Source organism: Scleropages formosus, chromosome 5 (genome assembly GCF_900964775.1).
Source record: "Scleropages formosus chromosome 5, fSclFor1.1, whole genome shotgun sequence".
Classification (NCBI taxonomy): domain Eukaryota; kingdom Metazoa; phylum Chordata; class Actinopteri; order Osteoglossiformes; family Osteoglossidae; genus Scleropages; species Scleropages formosus.
This window is the reverse complement of record NC_041810.1, coordinates 19758142-19775965: the sequence shown is the minus strand read 5'-3', so window position 1 is coordinate 19775965 and position 17824 is coordinate 19758142. Positions and strand designations below refer to the sequence as shown.

Genomic DNA, 17824 nt, shown 5'->3' with positions numbered 1-17824 from the left:
GTTGCTTTAGACAAATCATGCGCGTAGTACAAACACAAGTAGTGCAGGTGTAAAAATAAGTGAAGTACAAGTTGCACTAGTTATACCAAGTAGGTAAGTAGAATCAGGGGTATAAACCAGTAATTTATTCATTGTGTAAGTGTACTTTAAGATTTAAGATTCAGACTGTATAAGTTTATTATAATATTTTAATGATATATTATGATAGTTTAATGACCATCCCTACAGGGTTCACATATTTTCAAGCTGCACTGTAATATATGTTTGTAACGCATATTAAGACAACAGTACAAGATATATCTTATTATATAAGATTACACATAATATATATTCATAATAAATATCAATAAGATGTATGCCTTAGTATATAACATTATGTATAATCTTATGTATATATATATATCTCTATCTCAATAAATATTAGGATAACAAGACATATCACTTATTATAGTAGATTATATATAATCTTATATAATATGTATTTCCCACAGTCCCCAAATGGACTGACACCAGTAAACAAACTCTCTTACAACTTTCCAGTACTGAGCTACTGTTAAGAAGTTACCTTATCTAACCACGCAGGAAGCCTTTGTGATTTGTTGCTCATAATATACGAACAAGAGCAATTATCATAATGCACTGTTGCTTCGTATTCTAACTCGGCTAAATCTTTAACTACGTCATTGGTTTTCAACAGACTGTTATATGACTACGTCTTACACCTAGGATAAATGCTGTCGGCACGGCGGCTAGCGGAGCAACGTGACGACGCCTCGTCTAGGCTAGCGGATGCGGCAATAACAGCGAGACACAAGTTTTCTACAAGTCTAGAGAGCTACTACAAAACACGTTAAGTGTCAAAAGTTACGCCAGTGTCCCATTTCACCAGACGTCATCGTGTTCTTCTCCGATTTGTCCCAGCGTGGGCGGGCTCACATGGTGCAGGTCTTGTCCAGCGGGCCCTGCGGGGAGGAGGATGGTGGCTGGGCAGGAGCAGCTTTGGGCAGCACCAGGGGTTTGGGTCGCAGCACGGGGGGTCGGGCCTGCATTCCCATGCGCGGAGCCACGGCGGGCTTGAACGCGGCGAGGCCGTCCACGGGTGAGCCGGGGCCGGGGGGCCGACGCGTGGGCAGGGCTGCCTCGTTGGGCCGCGGGAGCAGGCCGCGCAGAGGGCTGTGCGCCGCGGCGCCGCCCTTCACCTGCTCCAGCGCGTCCAGAACGACGTCCGGCGCCGGCTTGGCCGAGCTTTGCCGCTCCAGCTCCCTCAGCTCGTTCAGCGCCGTGTTCATGGTCTCCTCAATGTCCTGGAGAGACACGGACAGCGACGTACTCGTACACACGTACATGTGCGCGCGCGCCCGTACAAGCGACGCGCACATATACGCACACGCTGTGGAGCTCCTTATATTCACACACAGGGGTGGAGACGCATTCTGGGATCTGCTTCCTCAAGGATTTCCCGCTAAGCACCTGGAGCACCGCGTACCACAAGGGATACTGATCCGTAGCTCATTATATATGAACAACAACAGTCGCTATAATGGTTTGTTGCTTTATATTTTAATAATAACTACTAAGTACTGGTGGTCCTCCACTTATGATGGGGTCATCAGACCGGGCTTCGCTGTAAGCTCAGAATCCACCGATGCTATATTATATGAACCATAAGGTCATATGAACAGCATGCATGAAGGCTGTGCTGTATAATGGGACTTTGTAATATTTTTTACTCTAATTTCACATGTTCACAACTAAAACACTAATATATACAAATACAAAATAAAAACAAATACAGTACAGTAACTATGAAAAAATCCAGTACAGGTACTTATGAATACTGTATAGTGTTCATTAATGAGTAGCGAACACTCACTTGTTTGCTTGCAACTATTTTATGTAAAAAGCAACTGAAAGGGAATAAAAAAAAAAACATGTTTTGTAAACAAATGCAATCGCTGCTAGACACCCAAACGCTGACTGAGAGCCAAACAATAAGGAATACGGCGCCTTACGGCAGCGCGACCAGCCTGTGTTATCGTGTAGCGGATGGAGCAGTCGTCCTTAAACGCTCCAGCCAAATGCCGTGAATCAAAAATAATAGCCATCGTAAGTTTAATGGGACGACCGCCATAAGTCCGGGTAGCCCGAGGACCACCTGCACCTCACTGATTTTCAACAGACTGTGTCTTCAAATCACTGTCCTACTCTCCTACTCTCTTTGCACGATGGCTAACTGAGCAACATAACACCACCCTTTGAATGGTGGTGTTAAAGTAATTAAAGTATTTTTTTATATATAGTAATATAATAATAATATAGTATAATTTATTATAGTAATTTTTACACATATACATTAACATGTCTATAGGTTTTATACAACAGATATCAGACCCAACGGAACCTATAATTTTCACCCGTGTCTACATTTAAATGCTCCGATGCGCTGTGAAGGTACGTGACCTCTGAACCCTAACTCTGCTGACCTGAGCAATGACCTCAGGGTCCAGGGCCTTGGTGAGGCCGCAGTACTGCCCGGAGGAGGCCGAGCGGGGGATGGGCGGGCTCTCCGTCTTCCTGAGTGACTCGTGACGGCCGATACGGTCAGAGCGACGATGCCGTTCCGGGCTGTCGAGGGCAGGGAGGTGGCGCTCGCGCAGGAGGTCCCGGGGGCTGCAATGGCCCCCGCTTGGCGAGCCCGTCCGCAAGGGCGAGGGGTGGGGCCCAGGGGGCCGGCGAGATGGGGGCTCCGCCCTCTTTCTGTGTCTGCTTCAGAAGACCAAGAAAAAAAAGAGATACATCACCTCCAGGGTACAGTGACCAGAATAAACCGATCAAGGCTGAGCACCAACTTCATTTAGTGAAATACAAGGGGCAGCAGGCAGCCTAGTGGCCTTCAGAGCTGCTACTTTTAGCTCTGAAGGTTGTAGGTTTGAATCCCACCTGCTGCTGCTGTGCCCTTGGTCAATGTATACACCCTGAATTACTCCAGTAAATACTGTCCAGCTCTATAAATGGGCGAATAAAAGTAAACACCTCAACAGTGTAAGTTAGTTTGGGGGAAAAGTACCAGTTAAAGAAATAAATGAATAAACATGGTCCCTATGGCAAAGTGAGTCAGATCCATTTGCATTTCCATCTGCTGACGGCATGAGAACTAAATTTAACTTGACACACTTCTCCACGCTTGCAGAAAGGGGGTCCAGCTTTTCGGCAGCATGATTATTCTGGGTTTTATTTTGCACTTTTCCATTAAAACATAACAAGAACAAGAGAAACAACAAACAAATAAGACCCTCCCTACCCCCATCTGAAAGCTCCAGACACCAGGCAAGGAAAAAACAAAACAAAACAAGGGGAAACAGCTCCCCAGGTTTCTGAGACAAAGTCACGGCATCAATGGTAAGAGGTGGCGAGAGGATTGCAATTCCCCTCGTGAGCAGCAGGTGACGCTCAAAAACAGGACGATGAGCTGAAGGCCAGGTCATGGAGGAGGTACTGAATGAATGAATGAATGAATGAATGAAGACATCAATAAGCAAGAAAGAAATTCTGTTTCGCTGCAGCAACACATACACACAAACATACATACAGACACACACTGAAGACAAGGATAAGACACCAGCTCCACAGTGAAGAAAGCCCACCAGTGTCTCTAGTTTCTGCGAAGTTTGAGAAAGGCCCATCTCTCATCCTCGTCATCACCACATTCTACAGAGGGACTATCGAGTGCATCCTGAGCAGCTGCATCAGTGCCTGGTTTGGTAACCGCGCCGTTTCGGATCGCAAAACCTTGCAGGGATAGCGAAGACAGCTGAGAAGATCACTGGGGTCTCTCATCCCTCCATCACAGATAGTAAAGCCACCAGCTTTGCTGATGACCCCACACACCCATCACCCTCCTGCCATCTGGCAAAAGGTACCGAAGCATTCGGGCCTCACGGCCAGACTAACATTTTCTTCCCCCGAACCATCAGACACCTCAGTACCCAGGGACTGGACTGAAGCCAACACACACACACACACACACACACACACACACACACACACACACACACACACACACACACACACACACACACAGCCCCTCATACTCCACTGAACACCATTCCACTCCCTTTGCAATTTTTTTGCACTGTTCCATTGTACTGACCAACTGTATTTTTTGCTGCTAATTAGTATATCTATATTGTAATATCTCTTTTTTTTGTTTTCTGTAGGTAGCTTTTGTGTTATGTCGCACGGTCCCGGAGGAACGTTGCTTTGTTTCACTGTATACTGTACCAGCTGTATATGGCTGGAATGACAATAAAGCAACTTTGATAAGTAGATAAGTTATGTACATTATATTTACGCATTGATTTAGTTGTCACCTTCTCCAAAGCGACTTACAGTGTTAAGCTACTTACAGTTATTTACTCATTTATACAGCTGGGTAATGTTACTGGAGTGATTTAAGGTAACTACCTTGATCAAAGATACTACAGCTGGAAATGTGACCTCTGGGTGCAAAGGCAGCAGTTCTGACTACTATGCTACCAGCCGCCCCCCATAGAAAAGCATAAGGTGTCATTATGAATCATAAGGTAAATGAACTGGGTAGATCAATCGAGTGAGAAGAACTACGCCACTAGTATTCTAACTTTAAGCTGAAAGTGACACAAAAATGGCACAAAACATTTCTTGCTAACTTTCCAGGTACAGGGGGGCGCGGCGGGCTCGGCTGGGTCCTGGTCTCCGGTGGGTCTGGGGTTCGAGTCCCGCTTGGGGTGCCCTGTGTCAGACTGGCGTCCCGACCTGGGTGCGTCCCCTCTCCCTCCGGCCTTACGCCCTGTGTTGCTGGGTTAGGCTCCGCCTCGCTGCAACCCTCCTTAGGACAAGCGGTTTCAGACAGTGCGTGCATGCGTGCGTTTCCAGTTGCATTCAGTTCTATGTCTATATGGCTCAAGGCTGGATTTGCATCAGTAGTCCCTGGGCGCTTTCGCTCCATAACGTGCAAGCGCAGTAAACGTTAGTTGAATTACACTGATTGACACATTCAAATGCTAAACCATGGGACTGACAGAGCAGCCGAAGAAAGGAACTTTATCAGGAAATGCGCCGAAATTCTCAAATTGTGTTTCTCAAATGCAATTTTGACATTTTTGCTGCATATAAGTGTTTGCACAAAATGTTTCCCTTCATTTTTCCTAACTTCACTTTTTTCTAAATTTTCCCCTCCTTTGAAGGCCCTAGAAATTTCGTGGGCCCCAGGCACCGCGTGTCCAGCCCCTAACGGGAAATGCGGCGTCGTCCACATCCACCGCCAATGGTTCTTTTCAAACTTGACGACTGTTTCTATATCAGGACATCCCTGGTCTGCGTCAGCGCTTGACGTCCTTCCTTGTGGCACAACGGCGACAAAGTTAACATGACAGGTGAAGGTGAAGCAGAACAGAACTCAGCAGAGGATCAGATGGAATGAGGTGAGAATAAGGATCAAAGTATGAGATTACATGAGAATAATATCCATCCATCCATCCATCTGTCCATCCATCCCTCCATCACCACAGTAATCTTACCTCCACCCCCACATGTGTATTCAGGGACAGCAGCTGAGGAGACTGTGACAATTCTACTCTTTCTACACACACTGTTGAATAATTTAAAAAATTCAGGGCTCTGTGTCAAAATCCATATGAGAAAGGATGACGTTGGACTTTTGAATCTCATATCTTGCACCTTTCCAACACAATCCATTCAACAAAAAGTTGATTTGACTTTTCACGAATATGGTTTCTTTCATCTTATCGTCATAAGACGTCAACATATCCTCTACACTGGGCATCTGAACACATAAAATTACTGATCGCTACACCTGGGTTGTGTTCGGTTACATCTGACTAGGAAATGAATGGGTGGAACTACAGTGAAGTTGAATCATGTCAGGTAAATCAGGTCTATGGACCATAAATTCCAAAAAGAAGTGTAGTGACACTGGGTTAGTGTTAGTGTTAGAGTGTTAGGGTCACTGAATGAAAGTTGGTGCAATGTTGTAACATCATCAGGTGATAATGCATCTTTTATAACTGCTTTATGAACAGTTACAATAGACTGTCATGTTTTGGGTGGGAACACTGCAACACTGCACCATCATTAAAAATGAAGCTGCTGCTGAAAGTGGATTTTTTCAGCTGAGCGCAAGGTTCGGGTGTCGGCAGGAAGCTTAGTCACTGCGGGCCGCGTCCGAGCAGCCAACGATCGGCGAGCGGCAGCAGGTGACGGGGAGACTTTTCCGGGTCGGGAAGAGAGCCGTTGCCTTACCCACCTGCTCACATAGGCCTCCGCGGGTCTCTCTGCGGGGGGGCTGATGTCCTTGGCCGAGCCGTTCTCCTCCACAGCCAGCCCGCTGCCGGCTTCGCTGTCCGCCTTCTGGCTCAGAGTGTCCGAGAACGCGTCGTCCCTGAGGCACAGGATCAGGTCAAAGCTACCAAAAGCAGCAAGAAGCGCAGGCTAAAGGTGTCAGTCCTTTGAGCAACCTGTCACTCAGTCCAGCTGTTCTCCATCTTTGTGCTAATTTCCCTTCTATCATGCACCAGGCGCATCTTCAGTGGAGAATATAATACGTGTGTCTAACCCAACCTTGCAAAAGGTCATGTGATCCTAAAAAACCCTTCATGAGGTGGATTCTCATAACTCCAAGACAATCATCATCGTTACCAAATCTACGCGTTCTTGAAGACACCGATTTGTGCTAAAATATCACCAAATCACATAAAAATGGGCATAATTAGCACTTAATATTAGTAATCATAACACAAGACAACAAGGCGGTTTCCCTTTATCAGTTACTCTATGATGTTATATGCGTGTCTACTTGCGCCTGTAGCTATTATGTCCTGTACACTTAGCAAAGCGCTGGTTTCCTCTGGGTGCCCCGATCTCGTGTTTCAGGTGGATTGGTGAATTGCCCGTAGTGTGTGAATGTGCGCACGTTACATTACTGTGCTGCTGACATCATGTGTGAAGTCAAAAACCGTGTCTAACCCTGTCACCACAGAAATCTTATGGGATGTGTGTACATAAAAATTAAACACTTACTACTAATAATCTATAAAAATACACAGTAATCACAATTAAATATAAAGTAAGACATTGCAAAAACAGCAACATACGTAGAATAAATAAACTTTAATGCCCCCACCCGGAAATAGATGCCTTCCATTTTATTGCTACATGATAACTTTCATTTGCCTTTTATTTTCTTATTTCTAGGCCAGTTTCTATTTATTCATTACTCTGACTGACACTTTTCCATGAAACAACTTACAGTGTTAATCTATTTACAATTATTTACCCATTTATACAGGTGGGTCATTTTACTAGAGCAATTCTTTAGGGTAAGTACCTTGCTCAAGGGTACTACAGCAAAAGGTGCGATTCGAACCTGTGACCCTTGGATCTAAGGGCAGCAGCTCTAACCGCTACGCTACCAACTGCCCACAACTTCCCAGCATTCCACTCTTCACTAGTCAAGCTTTCTGTGTCTCCTACTAAGAATTCCACCGCTGGGCTGGAACTCCCTTCTCCCCTTCAATTAGCTAGAGGAACATTGGTTGTTGGCAGCTCCACCGTCAATTATTTATGCACGTAGTACAGGGGCGGCTGGAAATAGCTGTGTCACAGCGGAAACATGCTTTCGTACCCAGCCGCACATAACCCAAGCTCTGGCACATTTTGATGCACTGAGTGACCAGTGAGGGTCACTGTACGCCACGACAAGTGTCTGCTGCTGCCAAAACAAGACCCTGTGCCCGTCAAAATGCTTTATAAAGACTCCAGAGGACAATGTGCCGCACACTCGTTGCAAGAGGCGGGTAGGAGAGCTCTGCGTCAGCGCATCTCAGCCACCGCCTCATCCAGTAAGCAGGAAACGTGGTAACTGGTCCAAAGGAGGACTCCCACGTACAAGGATGCCAATATTTTTGACCACGAGTGTTTGGCGTGTATTTTAACACATGTGCCTGGTGTCACTTGAGAAATACACCGGGCTCCACTCACACATCCTGCACCACGATGTACTGGTGCGGCACCAAGCCGTCGACGCCGTTGTGTCGGCCTTCCCACCAGTCATCCGACGCTCTCTGGTACAGGAGCAGGGAGGCGCCCTTCTTGAACGAGAGCTCGCGGGCAGAGCGCCCAACATAGTCGAACCTCGCAATGGCTTCGATGGGTTCGCATTCTGAGAGAGAGAGAGAGAGAGAATCTGGCACAGTCCTAGAACAAGAATGTCATGCCAGGTCGCAGTGGATAACTTTGTTCATTTAATAAATGCAGTAAGAGTTTTGTTCTTTTTTTTTTTTTTTTCCCACTCAGGTGCTGTTTATCTAATATTACATCTTAGTTAAATCCTGAAAACATTTGCAGTCAAAGATTTGAAATACACACACACACACACACACACACACACACACACACACACACACACACACACTTAGAGGAAATACCTGTCATGGTACTGTAATCAAACTGTTTTATTCTATATAAGGTGTATTTAGTGCCCGACCCCACTAGGGTTGCGATCATGCATTTCACTTATTGGGGTGTACCCCTACGTAGGATGTGCATCTGCACCCAGACTCATACCAGACTGGGGTATCTAACCAGTCCCTGGGGCTACTCGACGTACAAGTCATCCCTTTATTTTGATTTTGATCGCCTTATTGAAGTAATTATTTGGATATCAAGTAATATCACCTTTCTCAAGGTTGTGTTTATTGCAGCGGCTAACGGACTGGTGCAGAGCCAACAACCTGCCCATGAAAGTGGACAAAACAAAAAAAGGTGGCGCAACCGCTCTGCGCTGAACATCGACGGTTCCTCCGTGCGTGGAGATCGTCAAGAGCGCCAAATTCCTCGGTGTTCACCTGGCGGAGAACCTCACCTGGTCCCTCGACATCACCTTCAAGTCAAGAAAGCCCAGCAGCGTCTCTGCTTTCTGCGAAGGCCCCCCCCCCATCATCACCACATTCTACAGAGGAACTACTGAGAGCATCCTGAGCAGCTGCATCACTGCCTGGTTTGGTAATTGTAGTGTTTCAAATCACAACACCCTGCAGGAGACAGTGAGGACAGCTGAGATCATTGGGGTCTCTCTCCCCCATCACAGACATTTACACCACAGACGGCATCTGCAAAGCCACCAGCATTGCAGATGACCCCACACACCCCTCACACAAACTCTTCACCCTCCTGCCATCTGGCAGAAGGTACCGAAGCATTCGGGAGCCACGGCCAGACTGCTTAACATTTTCTTCCCCCGAACCATCAGACTCCTCAATACCCAGGGACTGGACTGACACCAACCCACACACACACACACACACACACACTCACTCCAGTGAACACTATTCCATTCCCTTGCCAATTTTTTGCACTCTTCTTTCTTAAATTACTGCTAAAGACCTAACTAATATGTTTACATTTACAGCATTTATTGTATATCCATCCATTGACAACAACTGCTTCTCCCAAGCAGGGTCACGGTGAGCCAGAGCCTTGCCTGGAAGCACAGGGCACAAGGCCGAAGGGGGAGGGGACACACCCAGAGCAGGACACCAGTCCATCGCAGAGCACTCCAAGCAGAGCTCAAACCCCAGACCCGTCACACAGCGGGCGCCGGCCGAACCCGCCGCGCCACCACCTCCTCCCATTTTATTGTATATTTACTCTTTTTATCTATTATGTTTATATGTATAAATAAATATATATTTGTTTATTGTGTAGGTAGCTCTGTGTTGTTTTATGTAGCACCATGGCCCTGGGGAACGTTGTTTCGTTTGACTATGAACTGTAGCAGCTGTATATGGTTGAAATGACAATAAAGCCAATTTGACCTGAAACCAAAGTATAATAATAATAATGATGATGATGATAATAACAACAACAATAATAATCTGTAATACTACACCTGCCTGGGTACTGTTCAGTAATATTTAAAGGAGAATTTCAGAAACAACTACTTATTATGGCTTGTTACATAAATCAGAGAAAAATCATCTCTTTGCTCTACTCAGCGTTTCTGTTTTCCTCTTCTTTACCGCTACATTTTCTGAAACACTCTGCTCATTAATGCTGTGGCGGCATGCGTTTCCTGCCAGCGAGGCTCTCGGACATGCGAGGGCTGCCGTCGAAAGGAAGGCGGCCGTCATCCACACGCAGGGTTGCTGCGATTCAAAGAGGGGAGACCACTGCGGAGGAAGACGGAGCGACACTGAACGAGGCGGGACTGTCACAGAGAGAAAGGAACGATGGGAACGGGAGCAAAATCGATAGGAGCGTCTCCAGTCGGGGCAGCGGCAGGAAGCAGAACTTCCTTTAATGGACAGGGGTCGCGCACTGGAGCTCATACTTTAATGCGTACCCACAGCTCCGGGGGTTTCGTATCGCTCTTTTGATGGAAGATTGCATTTCTGGGATGACATTATTGCTGTTGTCTTACATTATTGCTACATTGCTGCTTTACTTTATTGTTGGGGCGGCACAGTGTCCCGGGTGCTTGGGTGTAGGTTCCATCTGGATATCAGTTTGGATACTAATGTGGTATGTAGACTATATATTTGTCATTTTATCAACCACATGACAATACAGTTACTGTTAGACACACACTGCCCCATAAATGAAATTGAAACAAATTATTTTTCAGTTGGGGGTGCGGTGGCGCAGTGGGTTGGACCGCAGTCCTGCTCTCCGGTGGGTCTGGGGTTCGAGTCCCGCTTGGGGTGCCTTGCGACGGACTGGCGTCCCGTCCTGGGTGTGTCCCCTCCCCCTCCAGCCTTACGCCCTGTGTTGCCGGGTAGGCTCCGGTTTCCTGTGACCCCGTATGGGACACGCGGTTCTGAAAATGTGTGTGTGTGTGTGTGTGTGTATTTTTCAGTTTAGACATTCAAGTATGTTACTGTGATTTTTACACAATAATGAATGTGACCCTTGGACGAGAAAGGCTGGAGAGCTTCGGTGTAAGAGATGAGAAGCTTTAGAGAACAAATGATGCTTTTATTCCTGGAACCTGTGCTGTGATCCCTCAGCAGAAGGGAAGGATGAGCCGGGGTGCACCGTAGGAGGAGGAGCAACCTATGCCGTTTAAAGCTTTCATGGTGTCTTTCTCTCTCTCTCACACACACAAAATACCACATATATTGTGTACCAGTTATATACCCACTTACCACTTACCCAGGAGCACAAACAAGCACAACCAGGCAATTAAATTTCAAGACCCTTACAAGCTTCTTGGAAAACAATACACACCCTGTGTTACCAGTGGTGCATATACAGTAGAACACGGTGAGGCTGGTGGGGGTACCGGTGGTGGTACAGGTGGGGGTACATACCATCCTCACTTGTGTGTGTGTCCCCATCCTGGTCCAGCTCCTCCAGGGGCCCATGCTCACTGTAGGGACTATCACTGTGCAGCACACACGTACAGGGGAATCACACAATTCTCAGCTTTGGGCCACTTTACTATCTACACAATCAAAAAACAGCTTAATAAATTTGTGAAGCACATCTGAAGCATCAGCTATAACTCCCAGCCCTCTATTATTTCCCTGCTGCCATCTGACTGAGTGGAGTAATAATCACAATTGGGCCAGAGTAGCACACACTCCTGTGTGGTACACGAGTCATATGACTTATTACAATATTGAACAATGCATCTCCTGCTTGTATGTTCTTTAAAATTTTTTGAATCGCTCATATAAAACAGCACTGTATGTATTCCAAACCAAAGATTCTTCTACCTCCAAGTCCATTTCCTCCCAGTCCTAGATTGCCCTCCCCCAGAAGTCTCATAAGCACTCACCAGTAGTCACCCCCCGTCATGCACTTCTCATATACGGGCCCATCAAGCTCTTTGGCGTCTGGGAAGATGGTCTCGTGGTGAATGATGATGGTTTTGATGACCTCATTGACATGCGCCTGGCAAGACACTTGGTCCTGGATGTCAGGTGTGGGCATTAGTGTGGGTCCGAAACAGATGGCAAGGTTATAGGGATCCATCATATTCTCGTCGCTGTACTGCGACAAGCTGCAGAAACATCAGGGCACAGGGGTCAGTAACTAAGACTATACTACAGATTAACCTCACAATTAACCGATGGGTTGTCACTTCCACGTGTGCCGGAAATCCATTCGCTAATGACCCTCTTTTCTTTCTTTAATCTGATTGTATATCAAAACTTTAGTCTCGAGGCACTGCAGCCACTCTAACTGCAGTCACTTCAGAAACATTCAATCAATCTAATGTTTTGTGGTGAAGTGAGTCACACCCCAAGACTGCTGTTGCTACATTTATAAAGGTGCACATACATATATAAGAATAGCAACACATCTTTTTTTTTTTTTTTTTTTTTAAATTATCTTACATGTAGCCACATACAAATGTCAAAGAATGAAATTTATAATTTGAATGTATAGGTCACTTTCTATGTAATACCTTATAAGACCTATGTGAACATCATACATGGGCAGAACACAAATTTATACTTTAATGACTGGAATTGGACTCTAAACTAATCTGATTTTCAAGACAAAAGTTTGTTAAGGGAACAAAGAAATTATTTACTGTGTAGACCAAGAGTCTGTTTCATAGAAAATCTCACCTACAAAGTCGCAACATTTTAAATGCACGGGACAGCAATGTGTCATACCATGTTAACATTTACATTTATTCCCTTAGCAGATGCTTTTCTCCAAAACAACGTACATCTCAGAAAATACAATTTGAAACACAGTTGCAGATGTGCGATTCTTAAGTAAAGTTAGTTTGTTTCTTTCCACTTTATGCACCGATGTTCATCGCATGAGTAGGTGCATAAAACTCAGAACAGACTATTCCTGATCACCTTCCGACTTTTTTTTGAGATACACAAACATTTACGTACAACACAGGAGTAAAGGCTGTGTAAAGGCTCATCTGGGAATGATCATAAAGTTACGGTGCATGAACATTTACACCTTACACGAGCTTGAGAGATCACGGGCAAAGTGAGTCTGGAAGAGGTGAATAAACTTACCCGAAATATGACGAACTGCAGCGACAGACCTCCAACGCAAAATATAATGGACATTTACATCTTATATAAAGAGGCAGATTTTAGATTCTGTAATAAATCGTCTATTATTAAGTGAGGATTTTTATTAATTCTTCCCAAGATTACAATTTATTTTTTTTTTTATTTCAGTTGCAAAATTTTGGTGGCCCCTATGCCATTGCTTAGGTTGGCCTAGTTATAAAACTGACCCTGTTTTACATACAAATTAAATCAACAGCGGCTGGTTTCCAGCGGAGGTCAATTAAATGGGTGTAAGTCGTTCCAGTTCTCTACGGTCATGTCTCATTAGTCGCGCAGCATCATGATATTTTCCTTCCTCTATTTAAGGCCATCATGCTGAAAACACAAAGTTAGCGCCACCTTCTCACCCAACACCTTGTCAGAACCCACTTCATACACATGATCCACGTCATATGTGGTGTTGTACCTCAACGGGAAGAGTGTAGGACGTCTGCGGGGGACTTACTGGTTGAGGAAGGCAAAGAGGTAGCGCATGAGCACGAGGACAGACCTCGGCAGGGTGAGGAGGATCTTGCGGATGTACAACGCCCTCTCGTAGAGGTTCTCTATTCCTGTCAGAAAGGAAGGCGAGGGCCTGCTGTTAGAGACGGAGGCATCGAAGACCACATCCAACCCCCTGACAGAGGTTCTGGCTCGGTCACGGACCTGGAACTCATCGTTTGACATTTCTGGGTGCATCGGTGAATAACTGAATATTAATAAGTGGGCAAGTGAGAGAAACGGTAAGTGACTGAGTGTAGGGCAGCTTGTCTGAGCTGATGATCAAACGTGGAGTGAGTACATCCTTTCCCTACTGAACGGAGGCAACGTGTTCCCAAAAAACCCTGTGTAAGGTCAGTTCTCATGAGTTGAAGATGTAATCTCATCTTACATAATTAGTTTTGATGCTAAATATTTCACCGTGTTCCCGAGTCACAAAACTGACATACGTTTAAGGTAAAATATTTTAAAAATCTATTAAAATGGACACAACGCCTCAACAGCTGACATCAGTAATCAAAACATAACAAAGCAGTTCTGTCACAGTAGACATATAATGGTGTTTGCTGAATACTTAGATAAGTCACTTAGTTGCTTTGGAAGAAAGCAGCTGGTAGCATAGTGGTTAAAAGGTTGAATTTCACCTCCAGCTATAGTACCCCTGAACAAGGTACTTACCCTAAACCTAAGCTGTAGTAAAATGACCCACCTGTATAAATGGGTAAATAATTTGTAAGTAGACTGACACTGTTTGTCATTTTGGAGAAAAGGGTCAGATAAGTGAATAAATGTAAACGTAAAGCAAAGACGGAATCCAAATTCGGTCTTGTAAATGCAGAGAAACGTGTCCTAAGTTGAACGGGGGTATGAAACAAAAGCCCTCTTAATGTCGAATTCTTGTAACTGGAACGGGCAAATCTCAGGGGACAACCGCATGCGCACGTGTGCTGATGCTGGAGTGAGAAATGGACCGACAGGGTCGGCAACACGTAGAGCGGATTCTCCTCAGCCAGGGAGTTACATGGCTTTCAAGGGTGATTTATCAACCCAGCTCCTGTACGGCTGTTTGACTGACACATCACTTTGCCGGGTTGAATATTTAATGATGGTTATCTGTCGACAGCAGACCTTTCACAGAGACCCATGGAGTCCTCGTCCGCACCTATAAATAGCGCAGGATGTTGAACGGGAAACCATTAAAAACCAGGATTGGCTCTGGAGATCCCAGACCAAAGACTCCAGTAGCAGAAACGAAGGTGTTTTACCACAAGTATGAACTGCTGTTTGACAGAACTCAGCTCATTGTTAAGAAAGGGTGTAAAAATTTCATTACCAGAAGACAGTGACATAAAGTATCAGGACCGTCCAAAAGTGACATGTATGTTCACGTATGGTACTTAAGTGGCTAAATCCTGTCTGTCGCAGTATGTGTCCGTATGCAGTCTCATAGGAGATGGTCATCTAATCATATCTCTGAGCAGATGTTCAAATATTAAGGTCCAGCACGTGCTGAGGTAGCAGTGCTTCTTAGGCCATCCATGATGGGTTTTCCAAGTTATGCCAGGCATTGGTTATACAATAGGTCTCAACATCCTCAAGAAAGGTCTGTATTTATCTTGTTACAGATTCTGCTCTGTGATTTGTTAACCGGGCAAACTTTCCACATCATCTGGTCTGGTTGAAACAGAGGGTTAGGGTTATATATACTAGGGAGAAAGTGTTTTGCTTATATAATCTGATTATACATTTTAAAAAGCCTGCATAATAAAACCTAAAATCTTGCAAAGGCTTTGTAATGACATCTGTGTAGCAAGGACTGCAGCAGTTAGACACACTTGCTTGTATCCTGAAGGGTGTTGGTTCATGCCCCCTTTCCTTTTTCCCTATAGTGCAAGGTCAGATACTTTAAATAAAAGAGCAGCAATGGAAAAAATGCATAAAAATCATGATCATTACCTTGTAGACCTTTAGGACTGATGCTACAGTGTGAGACACCACTTCCCCACACACACCCAGTCAGTTCCCAGAAAAGTTACAGGTGATTCCAGATTTCCATTTGAAAAAGGAAGGTAAAAGCAGACAGTGCGGACGCCACTTACTGATGCAGGAAATTAGGTCGTTAAATCTTTCCTTGGGAAAGAGGGGGTTCTCCAGGCCCCGGAAGTAGAGCTTGAGGACCCCGGCAACCGAGTTGATGTCATGATTATTCTCATCATCAGTCAGCGGGTCGTTACCTGTGAGACAAAGCGGTCTGGTGAGACCCAAAGGGGTTTCTGCATCCTACCCATCCCCCATTAACCCTTAGTTCCATTTTGTTACAGCGTGATGAAGTTTAATTTAATAACTTAATCTTATTTAGGTTTGGTTTTTGTTTGATCGTGTCTCCTAAAAAGACCTGTAACAACCCCGAAACTGCAGGTTGCTTCGGAAAAGGGGGCAGGTCCGACAGACAGACAGAAAGAAAGAAACAAACAAGTAAACGGATATATAGATTCTTTTGAGGGAAGCTCCTCACTTTAATTACAACAGATACACCTTCATGAATGGGCAACACAGATAAACACATTAATGTGAAAGTAAGTGTTCGGTAGCTTAAAGTGTCTGCCAAGAAAAGCAACGATGGCATTACGCATGAGTCTCGACAATGGAGAGCACGTTTCATACAGGCACTATTATTTAACAGAATTATGCAGTAACCGTTTGATTTGCCTGTTGTTGTGCACACGTTTTGCAGTAGTTATGTCACCGGCTCTACAGTCCTGGAGCTAAATGGCATATCAACTTCAAACGGCTGAAAAAAATTCACCCTCTCGCTTTATTTCCTTTATATCAATGCCATTACAGAAACCATTACTCAATATAACTCCTCAAACGGTCCCATCAGTCACACTGGTGAACACTCTGCAGAGTACAATACCTCATAGCACAAGAGCAGGACTTTACGGCCTCTTTGTACAAGTGGAAACCCGTTTGCCTTCGCTCACCTCGCTCAAAGGAGTTCTTGATGTCATTGACTTCCAACTGTGACCCAGACACTCGGAATATCCCCTGGTGCTGGAGGCCTGAGAGCAAAGAACATGTGGTGAGGGTGCCATCCCGATGGACCGCTGGACGCACCACTCTGCACCACTCAGAGCCTCCTTGCTAAGCCACATTCGTTGAAATGTCCCCCCACTCCTTAATTTAAGGTAATTAATTAGGAAAGACAGCACAATCACATCTGGCAATGAGGGCGGTCACGGTCAATGCTGACCTAAATTAGCCTAACCCTTCTCCGCTGCTGTCCTGTTCACCGAGTTAGAGTGGTAAAGGAGCTTACAGCACGATGTTGCAAGTGTCTTCACTGCAAATTATAAAAAGATTCCCCTTGTATTTTGTCTTAGCTACATGTAACGAAGTGAGCAGCGCACATCTTTCTGCCTATTTCTGGGGCCGGTTCAATCATAGAATTGACCACGCTATTATTACTTACGGAAAAATAAATAAAATACGTAAATAAAAACCTTAGGTAAATAAATTTATTTTTGAACAGTATCACTATTCAAAGTCGAATATATACACAATGTCCAAACTTTACAAAAAACATTTTTTTATTTTGCATTACGCAATGCTAAGGCATTAATGACACACATAAAAAAATAAATGAAATAAAAAAGTGCATTAATCAGAGTGTTGACATTTAGCTTTGTGCCGTCAGATGGCAGAATTATTGAATATAGGTTCCTAGCAATGGAAAAAAGTTCCCTCTAAGTCGAGGATAAATATACCAATAAACTTAAATTTTATAAATATTTATATCAGTACTTGGGTTCACCTAAACTGAGCTGGCCACACATTTTTTACGAAATGCCCACTCGTGGCGGTTAGCCTGTGGGTTTCCCACTACTGACATATAAAATAGCTATGAATAGTCCACCATAATTTGTGTCTTTTCTTAGTAATTCATTCAACTTCTTCAATAGTTAATATTTTAAGCTAGTATTTTTCTGAGGCTTTTGTACACAACAATAAGCTACTTAGAATTACATGCTTACCCATATTTTAAAACAATTTAAAAATGTGTGCGCACACACACAAAACAATTTAGATTAACCAATTCACCTGTAACATGTCTTTGTAATGTGGAAGGAAACCAGAGTACACTGAAGAAATCAGAAGCCAGATCTGAACCCATTACCCAGGAGCCACAAAGCACCAGCGGGACCCACAATACTGCCCACATGCATAATCATAAT

The 17824-nt window shown here is 44.6% G+C and overlaps 1 protein-coding gene across 4 annotated transcripts in view; it reads right to left on the bottom strand.

Moving 5' to 3' along the window:
* Positions 1–204: 204 nt before the first annotated feature.
* Positions 205–17824, bottom strand: part of srgap1a (SLIT-ROBO Rho GTPase activating protein 1a) — a 75429-nt gene continuing 57809 nt past the window's right edge. The window contains exons 14-22 of one of the 4 annotated variants that reach the window (XM_029251969.1): positions 16574–16651; positions 15689–15823; positions 13555–13660; positions 11837–12061; positions 11367–11440; positions 8038–8218; positions 6305–6463; positions 2484–2766; positions 205–1304 (exon numbers count right to left, since the gene is read on the bottom strand). In XM_029251969.1, the coding sequence (XP_029107802.1) occupies positions 933–1304; positions 2484–2766; positions 6305–6463; positions 8038–8218; positions 11367–11440; positions 11837–12061; positions 13555–13660; positions 15689–15823; positions 16574–16651 (1613 nt within the window). In that variant the 3' untranslated portion in view covers positions 205–932. The remainder of the gene's footprint in view (positions 1305–2483; positions 2767–6304; positions 6464–8037; positions 8219–11366; positions 11441–11836; positions 12062–13554; positions 13661–15688; positions 15824–16573; positions 16652–17824) is intronic. The other 3 variants (XM_029251970.1, XM_029251971.1, XM_029251972.1) reach the window with 3 other exon arrangements.